At 43.4% G+C, this 19,548-nt stretch overlaps 2 protein-coding genes across 2 annotated transcripts in view; both read right to left on the reverse strand.

Moving 5' to 3' along the window:
• LOC133105560 (calsenilin) overlaps positions 1 to 2,061 on the reverse strand; it is a 43,300-nt gene extending 41,239 nt beyond the window's left edge. The window contains exon 1 of the mRNA XM_061215735.1: positions 1,974 to 2,061. The gene's annotated coding sequence lies outside the window, so the exon portion shown is untranslated. The remainder of the gene's footprint in view (positions 1 to 1,973) is intronic.
• Positions 2,062 to 4,894: 2,833 nt separating this feature from the next.
• On the reverse strand, positions 4,895 to 9,198 carry LOC133141975 (proliferating cell nuclear antigen-like). Its single transcript, XM_061262852.1, has 6 exons — positions 8,700 to 9,198; positions 7,164 to 7,261; positions 6,554 to 6,621; positions 6,009 to 6,203; positions 5,764 to 5,887; positions 4,895 to 5,574 (listed from the first exon to the last, which is right to left on the reverse strand). The coding sequence occupies exons 1-6, from the start codon at positions 8,918 to 8,920 to the stop codon at positions 5,498 to 5,500; spliced, it is 783 nt and encodes a 260-aa protein (XP_061118836.1). The 5' UTR covers positions 8,921 to 9,198; the 3' UTR covers positions 4,895 to 5,497.
• Positions 9,199 to 19,548: the final 10,350 nt, after the last annotated feature.

Raw genomic sequence — 19,548 nt, forward strand, 5'->3', positions numbered from 1 at the left:
AAAATACACAATGCCAGTCCTGATTGCGGCTGGCAGGCCTGCATGGTGGTGCATAACTGGCTCAAGTTTCACCCAGGGAATGGAGGGTTTTGGTTGGCTGCCAATGCAGTATCTCATTACTCACTAGAGACCCCCCCGGCAGGTCAGTCAGGTGCCCACTAAGCTGAAGAATCTTCCACAGACTCGTGTCTGTGTCAGCCTGATTTGCGTGCTGCAGTGTGAAGGGGAAAAGGTTGGTGAAATCTTGTGCTTGGGGCGTAGAGCGCGTGCTCTGGAATCGATAACAAAGCCTGCCGCAATGAGTGCTCATACACGAGCGGGCGTTCCAAATTAGGAAAACGAATTAAAACAAAGTGCACACAAAAAAGGAAAATGAGAAAAGAGGGGGCATAATAAATGAGAAATAAGAAAGTTCAGGGTAATGAAGGACCATTAAATGCACACGTTGGACAAAAACTGTAAGGAACGGATGTTGCCCAATAGGCGCTGCACTACACTGTGAGACACGGAACTCAACGGGGCTCATTAAAGGAGCCCCGCTTTTAAAGTTGCTGCAGGATCAGAGTGCTGTTCTCTGTGGATAAGCAGGAGGGCAGTTAGCACTGTCACCTCAGTCTGAGTGTTACAGTCCCCGCAGGCCCACATGGCCGCTTTAAATTAGTGAGTGACCTCACAGACCATCTCCCGGGACACCGCACCCACGTTCCTCATATCTGCCTGTCTCTCACCGCTAAGCCGCTATTAGTTAATTAAAGAGCTGGTCTGTGAGGCGAGGGGTGAGGGGGTGGGAGCGAATCACAGGAGGACAGAAAGGAATGAGCACAACATCACAGCACACAGCAGGCGACAATCAGCATAAAGCTCTCGAGCCCACACACACACCCACACACATACATGCACACACACACACACAAACAGGCGGGCTCTCATACACACACACGCACCTACACACACACACACACACACACACACACAGACCGGCTCACATATGCACATACGCACCCACACACAGACACAAGCGGGTCTCATACACACACATGTTCCCACACACACAGCCCCCACACACAGCCACACACACACACACAGGTGGCTCTCATACACACACATGTACCCACATACACTGCCCCCCCCACACACACACAGACGGGCTCTCATACGCACACAGACAGGCTCACAGGCGCGCACACACACACAGGCAGGCTCTCATACGCACACGCACCCACACACACACACAGGCAGGCTCTCATACGCAAACACACGCACCCACACACACACATAGACGGGCTCTCATACGCAAACACACGCACCCACACACACACATAGACGGGCTCTCATACGCACACAGACGGGCTCAGACGCACACACACACAGATAGACTAAGCTGACAAATACACATCAAACACAAACACATGATATGCATATACTGTACATACTCACACACATGCAGATAAACTAAGCTCACAAATACACACAAACACATGCACATACACACGTCTACAGAAAGACAAAGCAAAAACACACTACCACAGAACACAAACACTACAAAGTAAGCAAAAACAAACACAGCTCCACACTGACAACACACCCACACTCACAGACACAGTTGGCTAATACACACACACACACACACACACACACACATGCATGCTGATAAGCACACACACTGCGTACCACTGCTCTCCCTCTCCCTACACCAGAACCTCTATGCAAACAAAACTAATGCCTAAATTGCTATGGTCTTCCTAAAGCGTTCCAATTAATTCCATCTTTATCAGCTGCTGGCTAATTAAATACTGAGGCTTTCGAAGGGCTCAGAGGACAAACTGAATCCTTTTTTATCAGCCACTGACTAAACTGACAGTTTAATTACTCAAATCTAGAGTCCAGGGCCCCCTCCAACTTCCCAAGGTAATTTTGCTGTGCAAACCCTGACAGCCATTTCCAAAAAGGGAAACATCAGGAGTGTGACTCACCTCCCACCTTTCTAATCCACAGGACCTTAATCGCAGAGCTTTTAGACTTTTAGACCAGACACTCAGCTGCTGTGCCCCTCGTGACCTCTCTGCTTCTTAACTACAGGACGTTCCGATTTGGTACCAGCAACTTCCAGTGCTATATTACAGTACAGAACGTTCACTGCCACGGTATTGTCCTTGCTCGTGCAACACCTTACACAAATCTGCTTTCTTTTCATTCCGCAGTTTCAACTGTGATACACACTGACGATTCATAATTAAGTCATTTCTTACATTTTAGCTCAAATGTGAAATATGACCATGAGTGACATCTAGTGGTTAGTGTGCGTTATAGCATGGATTGCTTCGTCATAAATTGATTCCTTTCCATTTCAGACTCGCAATGCGTACCATTTCCCGATAACAAGGCGGATTGAAAAACCTTTAACAGTTTGACTTCTCGTGCAACACCAGGAAGAAAGACCTTTTTACAAGAGTAATCAAAGCGTTCCTTTATGTGGATTGATTGCTGCGTTATCGGCCGAATGGATACTCTTGTTCTGAGTGATTTAAAAAGCTTTCTTCTCGAATCTAGATTAGCAATTTGTACGTTTGGAGATTTACAACGAACATTCAGATTACACGACCAGTAGCAGCCTATTTGGGTATTGAAAATGCAACTCCAAACATTTAAGCGCCACAGTGCTCGACCTCAGGAGCCCATGAATAATTTAATGTGCTCCCTACAAGCTTAAATAGTTAAACTGCTGATTCAAGATCTCTTCAGTACGAACAATTTATTTGCAGACGGACTTTACAGAGCCTCGGCCCTGAGCCAGCAGCACAGCCACGGACTGTGCAGAGATCACTTCAAGGGCATTAAACTGCATTTTTTCCACATCAGCACTGAGGGACCACAGGGCCCTGATAGAACAAGGCTTTATGAAACTAGGCAGAGCTACCAAATTCCGTTACTCAGAACGAAACGTTATGCTTTTCCGTGGAGGTGCTTGGTCCTGAAACGTAACTGACGGCTTATCGTACGGCTCCCGACAATTATGTATTATACATGATCAATACCACAAAGCATACCGCATGCAGGTATACGAGAGCCAGGATCTTTCACGTAGGTCTGATTAACCTGACATGTTTATTATTTTATCCATGTATGTTTAAAAAATGTTTTGCTTGTAATCCTCTGCCAGATTTAAATAAGTAATACATGCTATTCTTATTTATGGTAAGATTTATTACTCCCTTTGCTACACATTTTCATTAACAGTGAAAGTTCATAACATGAATCTGGTCACTGGATATACCCTTTGAAAGCATTAACACTCAGTTCTATCTACATACCGTAAATCCTCAAATTGTGTCCGGGGTCTTTTATTTACTTAGGCTGCACAAAGCACAGGCCTTTATTTGGGTAAGTTTGGTAAGTTTGGTCAGTTTTAACAGACTTAGTTTATTGCAAATATTCTCAAACACAATAAATCACATACAAGTCCAGAATCCATAAAATCACAACTTGCCAGACACGCCTTCATGAACAATAACAACTTAGCGTAGATAAGTAGCAAGTTAAGGACCTTTTTTTTTTTTTCCCTAAAGTGCGTTTTATTGTGAGACATCCGTTTCCTTTGGAGCAGTATACCGGTAGGCTATCAAAAGAGTTTCGCATTTAATTTACTTTTGGACTGTTTGATTCTATTGCTAAATGTTGGGACTGATGGGCACTGAAATCTGGGGGGTATTTGATGGTTCACTGTTAAGTTTTATGTAGTTCGAAGAGTGTCGGGATTTCCACCCGTCTGTTTATTGCGAGCCAAGGAAGCCGCTTTCATTCATTCATTGAACGTGCGCTGTGCTGTAAATACATGGAAACCTTATTGCGTAGCCAAGTAGCCTAAATTGAGTTAATTTTTAATTTTGCCTGATTTACTTTTTATTGCCTTGCGGCAACAATTGTGTTTAAATGTATACTGCGTCAGCCTTTGGCAAGCTACTTAGAAGCTGGCGGAAAGCGACTGGTAGCTTGTGTTGGAGACCCATGGTGTAGGACGACTTTTCATTGGCAACAGTATTAAACCAACCAACAATATAAAATATTAAGAAGCGCTCTTTTATTTCATTGAGTTAAATTTAAACAATGTCTTCTAGTGCTCATGGACTGATAGCCCTACTTGTAGGCAATATTACCCCGGCTTGTATTTGGGGGCCGGCCTTTATTTGTCGGAATCGGCCACGCCCCCGGCTATTATCCGAGGCCCGGCTTCAAATAGAATCCCGGACACAATTTGAGGATTTAGTGTAAACCATTTTACGATGCCAGTTCTTCTTGCAACAAGGGTTCCTTGTAACAGGTTAGAAGGAAAAACAAGTTTGGGGGTCATCACCTTCTATGCCACCTTCTTGGAATATGGTCTGTAGATATTGGTGCAGATCCAAGATCACTCAGGGGCCAAAAGCAGGAAAGGGGCCCCAGTCTGAGCTTTCTATAACTTCTGCTTGGGTGAAAGAAGGTGTCTGCAGTCCTGTGTATGAACAGGATTAAATATGTACAAGTATTTAGAAGCATTAATAAGTATGTGTATGAACACAGTAGAAACCTTAAAACATACAAAGCTACTGCTCATTTCAATAGCGTGAGGGGATTAAACAGGCAGTACAGGTGCATCACCAAATTATTTCTGCATCCAGAATGTCTGGCCAATGATCTCAGGGGCAAGTGCACAGAGCTGCATTTGACCCCCTGGTCAACAGGCAGAAAAAGGCCTGAAGCAGTCCTCTGTGGACTGCGGAATCTCAAACCCAGGACACAAGAGCATCGATTACTGTGGAAGCGGAGGGAAAGTGGGCTGTGTATGCTTCTTACACCATCACCATTCAAACTGCATCCTAATCCTGTGCAGTAAACAAATGAGGCTGAACACCACAAATACATACAAATGTTTTACTGCAGCATTTGAGGACATGGAAGGCAAAACAGAGAGCAGAAATATTTACAGGGTAGTATCTACAAATCGGAATGAAAGTTTTTGAGAGTACAGTGAAGAAGAGGAGGGGAGAGATGAGAATGGTGTGATGCTAGAGGCAAGAGCAGTTTGTGTTGCCGGGCGACCCGTCAACATTCAGAATACAATACAATTCAATACAATTCTTTCACCCCCACAATCCAAAAATCATTTATGCAGGAATAAAATCCCCATCCCCAACCTCAAACCAATCAAAGTCCAGTGAATATTGTTAAGTGCTCCAAACAAATAAAAACAAACTCTTAAAACCATGTTCTAGCTGTCTTCAAAGGGTAGACATCTGCCAAAAGGCATCTGCCTGTCCCAACAATGCCTTTGAGCGATGCAGGTAGAAACTAGTTTCAGTTTCACAGACAAAGATGGGATGTGTTGAGTCGGGGGAAACTGATGAGATTCAACGGGCAAGGCATTGTAGAGCTGACTACTGCAGTCGATGGCTCCTCGACCCCTCCCACCTCCAGCAGAGCCCCCGCCAATGCCCCCCCCCATCTCCAGGGAGCTCCAGCTTTAGGACGACTCCTCGTCGATCTTGGGCGCCAGGTAGTACTTAACATGGCCCATGTCAGCAATCTTGTACTCCACCACTGCCAAGAGAAGGAACGTAGTAAGTAAACAATGACAACTGCGAATGACAAATTACCATTACATGAACAACACCTGCTGCTACAACAAAAATATAAGTACTACTGCATTGTTTCGCATTTGTATACATATTTGTACGTCCACAGCATAAAGGGGTACTGTTGGGGAATGACACTGGAGGGGGTACCCACCGAGGGGGATGTCTGCAGACATGCTGAGGGTGACGGTCTTGGACAGCGGCGTGGCCTTGGTGAAGAAGTTGAGGTAGTTGAGGGCGAAGATGAGCTGCACAGGCTCGTTCATCTCGATGGTCACCTGCAGACAGGAGGGGACGGGGTTAGCACGCGCGGTCACGTCCGCGGGGGACCCGGACAGGGCGTGCTTCAGGCCCAGGTACGACCCGTCCTACGGACGTCTAACAGGTCCAGATGCTCACCGCCTCGTCCTCCTTGTCCACGTTGCTGGTCTGGGACAGCTTGACGTTCCCGGTGCCCAGCTCGCCCGTGGCGGAGAACTTCACCCCGTCCTTGGTGCAGGAGATCATGACGGCATCCCCAATCTGGGACAGGTCCCTGCAGACGCGGGCGAACTCCCCGGAGGGCATCTTCACCACACAGCTGTACTCCTGCTCCTGTAGGGGGAGAGGGGTGACTTCCTGAGCCTCTTACACTGCACTCACACTCAAATCACAAAACTACAAGCTTAGTATCCATGCAAGAACATTTTATCTATTATAATGAAAGGGGTCAGTCCATTCTCCCAGATTTTTGCGACAACTGTTGTATTTCCAAAGGTTTAACAGGACTGTGGATTAAGGTGAATGTGTAGCACCTTTCATAGACAATGAAATCTGTTTAAAGCACTTTTTTTTAAAGTAATGGGTTCACACAGAGGTAGTTAAGGGTGGGAGCTGGTTGTTAGAGGATTGGCTGAGTATCATCCATTAATGCACATGAAAACGGAAATGGCAGCAGAACTCACTGGGATTCCCAGCTGCTCCACGTCCAGGTCCATCAGCTTCATCTCGTAGTCGGACACTTTCTCCTGGTCTGAGGGACACAGGCAGAGGGTCAGGCACACAAGCAGCCACAGGAGTGTCATGTTACCACAGCAACAAACTATACGTTAAAGCTTTTCACTTACTTCTTATGAGGGATAAGTCCCAATATTTCTTTTCATTTTCGACCAGGTTTTTTTATTTTTTATTTATGGATTGTACATTCATTTTACTAGCTGGAACATCAGGTGTAATTTCTGCTTGGACCAAATTTCCCACCGGCACTAGAAGTGAGAAAAGTCTACCCAAAGATCTACAGGCTTTAGAGTTATACTATAGAAATGGCTACACCAAGAAAAGAAAGTAAACTAAACCCAAGTGCGCCACACTTGGTGGTTCAAGCCCCAGTGTAGCCACAATATCATCAGTGCAGCTACATGGGCCCTTGAGCAAACATAAGCCCCAGCTTAGTCTAATGGACTTAGCTGCTCTGGATAGCAGTGTCAGCTAAATTCCTGTAATGTAATGTAAGGCATCGGTCCCCGGATGCCTGGCCGCCTGGGTATCTGATACGAGGGCGGGGACGGCACTCACTGGGAGTCTCGAAGACCAGGGCGAGCGTGTCTGCGTTGTCCTCCGCGCGCAGGGTGATGATGTCATCATTTCCCGCACACTTGAGGATCTTGGACATGCTGCAAAAAAAAAAAACGGATCAAAGCCACTGGCTGTGCCTCCTCCTTCACATGGAAGGGGCTCACTGCTTCTGCATCAGATGGCTCAATGGTGTGCAAATGAGCAAATTAGTCAAACTGATCTGCCTTTGGTTTGCTCATCACCAGTAAATGATGATGACGAAAAAATAACAGTTTGATAGTAATGTGTATATTCAGTTCAAAGCACTTTCTGAATAAAACATGGGTCTACAGTATTCCTAATTGCTTCTGAAACTGATGTGTTATAACTGGTGAAATAATTAAGGAGCATGTCTAATTGGGATTCACAACTAGAACAAAGCAAGAGCAGAAATTATGAAAATGGAGATTCTACTCAGTTGTTAGTGTAAATTGAATGTTATGTGGATCAGCTCAGTAAATGGAATTAAGTATTCACAAGATTTTAAGATCAGTGGATAGCCTACAACACGAAGCAAACGTTACAGAGTGGAATTTAACCACACCGTCTTCACTAAACTATATACATGAACCAGTTGATAGTTATGGTCATAAAACTCGTGAATTTTTCATCTTAGTTTGTCGGCTGGTTAAGCGTAGCACATTTTCTGCTACCGCTAATCAGATTATTGCTATTAATTTAAATAATTATATTAAAAGCGCGTATCTTTAATAACGATCTCATGGTGCACCCTTTAGTTCATACAAGTTCAGAGAGCTCTAAGATTTCCCGCCAATTGTTCCGTTCAAATGGCGCCGAAATGACATGACGTGCAAAAAATACTTCCTGCTTTTTTTACGTAGACAGTCTCCCAGAGGATAATTTCCACCATTATTGGTCACCCACAGAATGTATACAGAACAAATCTAGGTACATAGCCACCCATTTTTACACAAACGAGTAAGCAGCAAGAAATAATATTTAGCACAACAGACAGACGATACAGATAACTAGATTTAGCCGGTGAAGGCTGTTGACACTTTACAATGACAACTGTCCCACACACCTGTTCAACGTCAGGTATTTAACCTTGATGCGCACCAACATTGTGGACTGAAGTAAACAACGTCACTTACAGCTCACAAATAGGTCAACTTGCTAAGCTATCTTTACCGTATTCGCTTGGGCATATGGCAATTTGGCGCGCTCACTGCCACCACTGTGTGTCACTGCAGCTTCTCTTGTACAGAGCAGCGACTATCTGAAACATGTACCAACATGTTCACAAAGCATGAAGACCACAAGTTAGCTAGTCGGCAGAACAAGAAATAAAAAAGAACTGGTTAATGTATTAGTTTGTCATCCGACATCTACCATCATGACCTAAAACATACCATGCAAAGTGGTAACTTTATAATATTACTGTTGATCATTTAAGAGATAACCTATCTTTGTTGTTTCCATCCCATTACGGAATGAATAACAGAGGGAACAAGGCAACTAGCTACTAGCTCTTACCTGCCCAAATTAACTCCCATGGCAAGATTGCGGTCACAACGATAAGAGTCAAAACCGTCGCTGCGGAGGGTGAGCTGGACCAGGGAGACGTGAGACGAGTCCATGCTCTGAAGGGAGATGCCCGAGGAGGCGACATCCCAGCAGGCCTCAGTTATTAGGTCCTTAAGTGCCTCCAGAACCTTCTTCAGAATCGAACCCTGGACAAGCCGAGCCTCGAACATTGTTGCGCGTTTCTTTAAATGTTAAGACTAATGTTAAACTAATTCGACTTCTGAAAAATTACGTAGCTCACGTTACTGCTCAAATGTCTTTCTCAGTCGACTGAGGTGATTAATAAATATGCTACTAGAGTAGCCGACGTAAATATTTTAAATATCCTGTTGGTCTAATGCACAAATATGTTACAAGTTAGCTGAATATGTTGTAGGTCTCCCGCTACTCTGTATCCGACTACTCAACTGAGCTCGCTGACAACGTAAAGTGCAGTTCTGCGCGCTCGCGGTCAGTTTTCCTAGTTTTCTGATTCGTCATTTCCGCTAATCGTTTGACTCCCCCTGCAGGGCAACTGCGTACACTCGTGTCCATTGTGGCTCAATAATGTTATAACTCGTCACGCTCAACAGTATTTGTTAGTAGCCTACGGCAACTTGTCCAGAACATCAAAACTCATATCTCACAAGCAGTCACAGTGACCCAATTGGCAATTTGTTCTTATATTGGAGACAGTGCTGCTATCTGCTGAGTCCAGACGATGGCATTCGTCGTAATTGGAGCCAAAATGGCCTCTGTTTGCGTTTCGGAGTTTCAAGAACGCCCACTATAGTTTTCTCATTGGTCGAGTGACCAACGAAAGAAACCAGGAAAGCGCGCCAAAAGCACATTTCGTCTTCTTCATAAACTTTGTTTTAGCCGCCCTAGATGGTTTACCAATAGCCGTGGCAGTCTTTAACAATATTGCAAGGCTAGGCTAATGCAATATGTTATATGTAATGTATATGTAATATGTTACCGTTATGACAAATTAAACAGGAGGCTGCATGCCATGAATTATTTCTAGCAGCTGATTATTTTTTAAAACATTGTTTAATTGATAGACTGACAGGGATGCGACCCAAATAACTGAAAGTGTTGACACCTGGACACAAATGGAAATCAAAAGTGCCAAACCTGCATGAAAATGTTGGGTCTTTAACCTAATCTAACCTAACGACACAACCGACAGAGATTTGGCTCCAATGAACACCATCGATGAAAAAAATAAATAGACGTTTCAGAATGCCTGCTCATGTCAGCAACAGAAACAAATGAGGAGCAGGCAGCAGACGCGCACCTCTTATTTTACTCCAGATGGTGGCAGTATGACCATGTCCTATTTTTATTTTTTATTAGATTTAGCAGATTTATTTTTAGAGAAGCTGTTGTGGACAATTAGCATGGCATGGGAAGCAGACAAATCATTTGCTAACATGTTTGGTCATGATATTCCCATGCAAATCATTGATTTATTTGATTATTTATTTGATGATTCTCTCACATAGTAATGTGATTCCTGTAAAGTTCTATCTTGACCGGGAGATCACTTTGGTCATGGCGAATAATCATTACACCTACACTGTTTTGTTCTTTTTTAAGTCACAGACTTAACAGAATATACATACATACATACATACATACATACATACATGAATACATACATACATACATACACATGTAAAACAAAAATTTACAATGGATGTAAATTGTTTCTGAAGGGCGGTTGATGAGTACAGAAGTACACAATGAAGTATTGTATTGTAACAATACTGTTTAAAGTTGTACAAATCATACAGTGCTAACCCCACACAGATGTTCAATAACTGCAGAAATTAATAAAAGGGCACAGAATATAGGTGAAATTGTGTTTTTCAAAGCCATACATAAGTATGTATACTCGGTGAGCACTTTATTAAGTATTTATTAAAATTATTTTTTAAGACTTATTGGTCTTCTGCTGCTGTAGCCTCAGAACAGCTCAGAACAGCTGCTCACTGGATGTTTTTTGTTTTCTCTGCAAACTCTAGAGACTGTTGTGTGGAAAAATCCCAGGAGATCAGCATTTTCTGCAATATTCAAATCACCCACCCATTCTGACGTTTGGTCTGAAAAACAGCTGAAACTCTTGACCATGTCTTAATTTAATAAGTCGATAGAAAATGTTATACATTGTACTTCTTCTTTTCATGCACACACACACACACACACACACACACTCACACACATACGCACACACACATATACACACCTACACACACACATACGCACACACACATATACACACCTACACACACACACACACACACACATACATACACACATACACACACATATACACACCTACACACACACATACATACACACATACACGCATACACACACACACGCATACATACACACATACACACACACACACCTACACACATACATACACACACATACACACACACATACACAAACACACACATAAACACACATAAACACCCACACATACATACGCACACACACACACACACACACACATAAGCACACACACACATACACAAATGCACACATACACAAACTCACACATGCACACACACGTACACAAATGCTCACATACACACACATACACAAACGCACACATACACATACACGTACACACACATACGCACGCACACACACACACACATTTAATAAGTCACCACTTATTAAAATGTAGCACATATACCCTAATAAGTGCAGTGCTTAATTTGAATCTTGAACATCGATAGAAAGTGTCATATATTGTCATCTTCTTCTTTCCATGCACACACACACACACATAGACACACACACGCATAAGCACATACGCACACACATACACACACATACACACGCACACACACACATACACACACATACACACACATACACACACACACACATACACATACATACACACACACACACATACACATACATACACACACACATACACACACATACACATACATACATACACATACACACATACACATACACACACACCTACACACACATACACACACATATATACATACACACACACACACACATTCACACACACACATACACATACATACACACACACACACGCATACACACACCTACACACACACACACACACATACACACACACATACATACACACACACATACACATACACATACACACACATACATACACACATACACACACACACATACACACACATACACACACACACACACACATACACACATACACATACATACACACATACACAAATGCACACATACACACACACATACACACACAGAGCAGACATCACACAAACACACATGCACGCATACGCACATACACATACACACACACACACGTTGCCCTGGAATGAGCAGCACACACCTTTTGGTGGAGGTCACGTATTACTGATACTGATTACACGGCAAAAGCAATGCCAGAACAGAACATCCGCCCTGCACCTTCATACATTGACGGCATATCCCTCCAGATCTCCTGGAGCTCACGTGGTTATGCTGCACTGCAAGAGCAGATTCTGCCTCCACTCAACAGCAGGTAGCAGCCCTTAGATGAAGTGCCATGCATTATTAACCAAACTTACATACCTAAACAAACATTAAAAATCCATAGTACTGCAGTGGAATTTATAGATTTATTCAATAGTTTTCCTTTTTATTCTGGCATTTTTCTTTCTCTCAGATCCAAAAAACATCAAGGGCTTTCTTTCAATACGTATGTTTGATAAACCTCCAGTCACGTCGGCAAGTTCTGGCAACAAGAGACAACAAGGCTGATGCAATGCAATCCAATAAAAACTGATTAAAGTTTTGAGTCATGCTTTGCCGCCTCAGCCGTGTTTATAAAAACAAGTTGCAGCAAGACATAATGTAATGGAATTGTATTGTTGGACTATTGATTGGCTTTGGTTTGTTCTTTTCACTTGCTTAATTTCAGAGAGCAACTCAGCAGACACAGTGAAGCGGGCCCTCCTCACAGGCCAATCTGTCGGGGTCGGGGGCTCTTCAGTTACACAGTAATAAACGTCAAGCCCCATCAAAAACAATTGTGCGTTTGCGAACGAAATAACGAAGTGAAACCGCCTAAATAAGATCAGATTCTGAAACTGTACTTCTGTGCTCGGTCTCTGAGAGGGAGGGGCGGAGAGGCGGGGAGCGAACGCGATGTTGTGCGCCTCTTCATTTGCTCGGGGTGCCACTCCCTGCAGTTTGGCAAAAAGCTGCCACCCTTCGGAATGAGCCCATATGGCAATTCAGAATCACTGGGGAGACACACAAGGTGTTTCTCCAAATTCCCACCGGTCCCCCACTGTGCTGCACAAACACAGAGAGATGGAGATGACAGGTCTGACTGGGCACTGTGGCGATGCTCTTTTCTCACAGATTCCTACTCGGCGCCATACGCATGCCGCAGTGTGACAGTAACACGGAGGCGCGGGATGATTTTGTTGATTTATGCCTCAGCACCCATTCCAGTCTACAGCCTCCTGCTGTCAGATGGCTGGAGCTGAGCCGGGCTGTCCTCGGTTAGTACCCGAACGAGTCCTCCTGAAGCACAACGTCTGTGCCCTGCACAGAGAAAGAGAACGTTCCAATCCTGTCAGGATCTTTGTCAGGTCATGTTGTCCTTCCTTTTCTGCTTTTGAAATACACACTTTGTTGCGAGCATAATGCAGCGTGTTGACATTTCACTTCAGTGTTCTAGTCTTGATCCAGCAAGAAAAAAAAAAGGTAAAATATTTTGCCAGTTTTTTTATTTTATTGAGACCTACTTGGAATGGGAGTAGCACAACCTGTATCTGTGGAGAACCTTGGAGTAGTTTCAGGTTTCCCCTGGCCACACCACAGGCTTAAAGGCCAAACTGCTCAAAGATCAGCGCTCATACTCATTGGGCAAGAGTGGCTATTGGTATTGGTGGTGAGCCATAGGGCCACTCCCATTGTGTGAAGAGGATGTGTGATGATTGTTCTGGCACAAAATGGCTGCCATGCCATCACCCGGGCAAGGGTGGTTTACAGAGAGTTACCTCGGCTCTTTATTTAAAGTGCTTTGGCACACATGAAAAGCAATTTGAAGGCTATCTATCATCATACTCATCATCACTATCACTTGTACTCTTACCGTTGCATATTAACATGTTCGCACTATTTCCCAGCTGAATGGCCCATTGTTAACAGCTGTTTCTTTGTGTTACTGCGCCTGTGATGTGCAATTAATTTTATGTATGTTACAATATGCCATAGTGGCCTTTTTAAGATAATAGCATATGCCAATCCTACGGTCTAATTGAATACATTAATACATGGAAATAGACCATCTGCCAATCAAATAAATTAAATTAACAAATGGAAAAGAATGAATCTCTGATTGCTGGTCACTCTGTCTCCCATCAGGATTGGCCCATGGGGAGGAAATGAGCGGAGGGGACCATTTACTTGGATAATTATCATTATATTGCCTGGGTGTTGCTATGGCAACTCCCTTTTAGTTACTTGCCTTTTTGTCACTTTCCTTCTTTACTATCCCTTTGTGTGCTGCAGTACCTGTAATTTTGTTTTTGCGTAATGAGGAAATATATATCTGGTTTCTGCAAATGAGCCATCAACTCTGACGGAGTGCACTACTCTGACACAATAGATTACATTTTGTTGAGTTGAATTAATACTTGTACTGTGCGCTGGCCTTATTAAAGCAATGTGCTAGAGCATTTGTTCTTGATTTACCTGTTCATCGTGAGAAGTAATGACCTGCAAAGCTGTAAAGCTGCATGTTCTCAGCAAAACAGTAACAGTGGTGCACCTTCAAATGGGTCCCAGAGGGACAGCGGCTGAATCCTAGGGGGGTGTTTCTCATTAAGATTCCACAGCTATAGCAAACAAACTCATCCATGACCTGGATGGGTGCACACCACTACCCACTGTGAGCCAACCTACCATGAGAGAGTGAGAGCTGCACTTTCTAAAAGGTATGATACGTACTGTACAATCCGATTCAACCGCAATGCTGCCCAAAATATATACAAAATACTTTAAAATAAGCAACAACTTGTCTTTCTATTCAGAGAAAAGAGCAACTGTGTGGCGTTGGCATCGCAATATGTACCCTCAGGCCACAAGCTGATAAGACAGCAGGGGACTCTACACAAATCATGCCCCCCTCTGTTGTATAATTAGTAAATTGCTGTTTTATTGAATCAATTCATTCAGTAATGTCATTCTCCCTTTAATTAATTGTTATGTCTTTTGTCTGCGATTTGGCAATACAAGATGTCTCTTGTAATACCAGTAAAGCTATTTTGATTTGAAATGTGAATTTCAAACAGAGCGAGACATACAGAGAGAGAAAAAGAGCAGACATACTAATTTGCATCCCTCAAATTAAACATACATGAAAAAACATATAAACATACTGAAATATAATGTCCTGCCTGACTACTTCAATATCCTAAGCCAGGTATGTGTCTGCATGCTACAGTCTGAGGGAAAGTTAGAAGACCATCTAGCCACAACAGTGTGACAATTCCTTTGCTCTTGTAATAGGCCTACCTATTTTCCAAAAACGCTACCAATGTGGCTTAAAGGCCCGGACACACCAAACCGACGGTCGGCCGTCGGACGTCGGTGGCGCCCTGTCGGCCGAGTCTTTCCGGTGTGTGCCGAACGCCGACACTCCGGCCCCCGGAGCCGTCGATGAGAGAGAGCTCTCTGATTGGCTGTCCAGCTAGCGAATCAGTGCATGAGAAGAGAAACGGAAGCGACGAAAGCAAGCCATTCCAAAGTTACTATCACTACCAGACATAATTTTCGATTAGTATAACTAAATAGCGAGAGAACAAGGAAATTGCTGCAAACTGTTTGTTGTGAGCGAGATAATGGCTGCTTCTAGGTCCAACGCAATGCAAACGCATTCCCCGGTCTTCCGGTTTCCATTTTTTGAAAGACAAATACAGACTACCGCCACCTGCTGGTGTGGAGAGTTATTACCTCTCACACAGGCGCAGAACGTACGTGCAACTCGGCCGTCGGCGGACCGTCGTTGCGGTGTGTTCGGAACAGCCAACATTAACGACGCGTATTGACGCAAGGCGATCTTTGTCGGCGCTCCGCGGCCGACCGTCAGTTTGGTGTGTCTGGGCCTTTAGAGTTTGAGGGCGATGGAGAGATAGAAAGAGGGGTTTCCGATAAAGTATGCGGCTGAACAATGGGTAGCACTGGCTATCAAATTGAGAATTGTGGGTAACCCTCCATTTTGGCACATACAGAGCACTCCTTTTACAGACTGTATCTTTATATACTTCTGCAAGTTTGTCATTTTGAAGAACGGTTACCAAGAGAGAGGGCTGTGGGCAAGCTGGGTATTTATGGCTTTGATTAAAGCACTATAAAGACAATGAAATCTGCTGCGCATCTGCCTGCAGTATATTTTACACTCGGATAGACTGGAGCTGGCGTCTTCCACAATTCCAAGGGCGTTTAACAGCTCGCAACGAACGTTTGTTCCAGGCAAACTTCCACAGCTTAAAAAAAAAAAGCAACACATGCACTTTTCAGGTTCGCTTAAAATAACTTTACATCAGTCTGACCATCAACACAAATGTGGAGAAGGCAGGCAGCAACTAGTCATGTGCTGAAAACATTTCAGATGAGCTACATACAGTCACTGAGCACTTTACTAGGACCTGTACAACTACATATTCATGCGATTATCTGATCAGCCAATTGTGTGGCAGCAGTGCAATGCATACAATTATGCAGATACTGGTCAGGAGCTTCAGGTAATGTTTATATCAACCATCAACCATCAGAATGTGGAAAAATGTGATCTCAGTAATTTCGACCGTGGCATGATTGTTGGTGCCAGACGGGCTGGTTTGAGTATTTCTGTAACTGCTGATCTCCTGGGATATTCACGCACAACAGTCTCTAGAGTTTACTCAGAGACTGAGCTGACAGAAACGCCTTGTTGATGAGAGAGGTCAATGGAGAATGGCCAGACTGGTTCGAGCTGACAGAAAGGCTATGATAGCTCAGATAACCACTCAATAACCATTGTACAATTGTGGTGAGCAGAAAAGCATGTCAAACCTTGAGGAGGATGGGCTACAACAGCAGAAGAACACTTCTGTCAGCCAAGAACAGAAAGCTGAGGCTGCAGTGGGTACAGGCTCAAAAAAACTGGACAGTTGAAGACTGGAAAAATGTAGCCTGGTCTGATGCCAAGGCCCTACCCAGTATTTGTATAGTATACCAAATAAAGTGCTCAGTGAGTATAATTGCAGGGGGAAAAATATATTTTTTAGATACGGTTGTTAAGTGTGGTAGAGAGTCTTTCCTGCAGGGGGCACCATCAATCCATAGCACACCTCCCACTCTCATGCATCTGCTGATGGGATGAGAATAAGAGCAGATGCATGTGCGCACCTTATTTTACACAGCTATTCACACACATACGCACACACCCACACACGCACACACACGCACACACACACACACACACACATGCACACACGCACACACACACACGCACACACGCACACACACGCGCACACACACACACACACACATGCACACACACACGCACACACACACACATGCACACACACACGCACACACACACACGCACACACGCACACGAACACACACACACGCACACACGCACACAAACACACACACACACACATGCACACATACAAACACGCACACACACAAACACACACACACACACACCCACACACACAATTCAGATTAAGCACTTGCTCAATGGTACAACAGCACTGTTCTACCTGGTAATCAAACCTGCAACCTTCCAGTTACAAGCCCAATTCACAACACTGCCACCCATAAGAACCAAAAGAAGGGAAGGAGAATCCCAATGAGAGGAGTGAGAAGGGAAAGCAGAAATAATGAAAGTGAAGAGGGGAGAGAAAAAATGAACGGGAGAAGAAGAGAAAGAGAAGGAAAATTGAGGGATTTAAATTGTTTGAATGTCTTTTCGCTATACAGTTGCTGTTACAATCTTGTATGCCATTTTTTAACAAAATCACTGTCCGTCAGCCCAAGTTACTCATTTACATTAAAAAACCCCAAAAAAGCACAAGATCTGGAATTGAGGGATGAAAACAGAGAGAAATCAGAGGCACTGTATAAAGCCAGCACAACAGAAAGGTGGATGAAACGGATTTAATTCCTGAACAATGATCTCCTGTGCCCAACTGTATCTGATCAACCTCACCAGAAGCCTCATCTCAGTGTCTGAGCACAGGCAACATGAAAGATGTTTGCGTTAAAATATGCAGATCTGCCATTGCTTTTGCATATATTTCTTTGTATTGAGTGACAGATGCTCAACTGGGTCAAGAGAAAACATTTTCCTTGATTAGATAATGAAAAAGACAAAGGGTAGACCAATGAGCACCCTCTACTGCAACCTTTTTCCCTGCTATTTGCATTGGAGATGGTATAAGTGCACTCTGATCTGTGCATCATACCGCCACCTCATTTCTATTTACACTCCATTTACATTTGTGTCATGTGAGAACTGTTCTCGCTTGCGGCGATGACCTGAAGAAACAAAAGTCAGAAAGGAAATGCAAGGCTTAATGCAAAGCCAATCAGTTGGAGATATGATTTTTATCGATACCACATTAAAAAAAATTCACGCAATTATTATTAAGCATTAATCATGTAACTCATTTTGAATTACAAAAGGGGACAGGGGGATGGGGGACAGAGGGACAGACAGACAGACAGGGGGATGGGGGACAGGGGGACAGAGGGACAGAGGGACAGACAGACAGACAGACAGGGGGACAGAGGGACAGACAGACAGGGGGACAGGCAGACAGAGGGACAGAGGGACAGAGGGACAGAGGGACAGAGGGACAGGGGGACATATATAAGGTAGCTATAAACATTGTTTATAATACAAATCTGGGAGTGTCAGAGAAAGGTAAAGGAGGTAAAAGGGGCTCCTTTGTTACCAAAATGATGCCGATTTTTTTGGAAATCCAAATATGTGCAATCTAGCACCACAGTTGTATCCTTGATGCTGGGAAAAAAATGAGTATAAATGTGGTGTTCGCATTCTTAAGGCTAAACGGGAGTTCAGTAGAAAATTCACGGCAAATATAGTGTTGCCGTATAACATAATTATATACAATATAGTTAATGATATATATTTTAAATCACATTACTTAATAAATAACTGAATTTATTGAACAAGTAGGTTAAGAATAAGGCACAGATACGTATATTTCACACACCAGTGATCTGATTTTCCAGAAAGGGAGACTTTTTGTAATTCAATATGAGAAGGGATGCAGATATTATACCTAAAACAGCAGCAAAAACAAAAGGTGTTTGCGTTTTCAGCCCATTCACCGCTAAAGCCCAAAAGCACACCATTTACCTTTAGAATGCAAACTCCAGATTTAAATGAGAAGTAATCATTATTCTGAACATCACTATACGATCCTGAGACCCTTGCTTTTCACTCAGTTTTGTGGCACTGAATAATAAAAAAAGATATGAATATAAAATAAAACTAATTTGAATAATTCAGGACCAACCCTGTGTCTACGTGACAGATGGAGAGAAAGAGAAAGAGAGAGTGAGAGAGAGATGCACTCCCCGCATTCTACCTGTTAAATAAATTAGAACTAAAATTAAAACGGAAAGAAAAACAAAAAGCAAAATGCACAATCCAAAATGCACTGCCACCTGTTTCTCAAAGAACAGCATGGTGAACTACCTTTTATGGTTGACCACTGATTAATAATTATGAAAAACTTGTATGGGA

This window comes from Conger conger, chromosome 12 (assembly GCF_963514075.1).
Source record: "Conger conger chromosome 12, fConCon1.1, whole genome shotgun sequence".
NCBI lineage: Eukaryota > Metazoa > Chordata > Actinopteri > Anguilliformes > Congridae > Conger > Conger conger.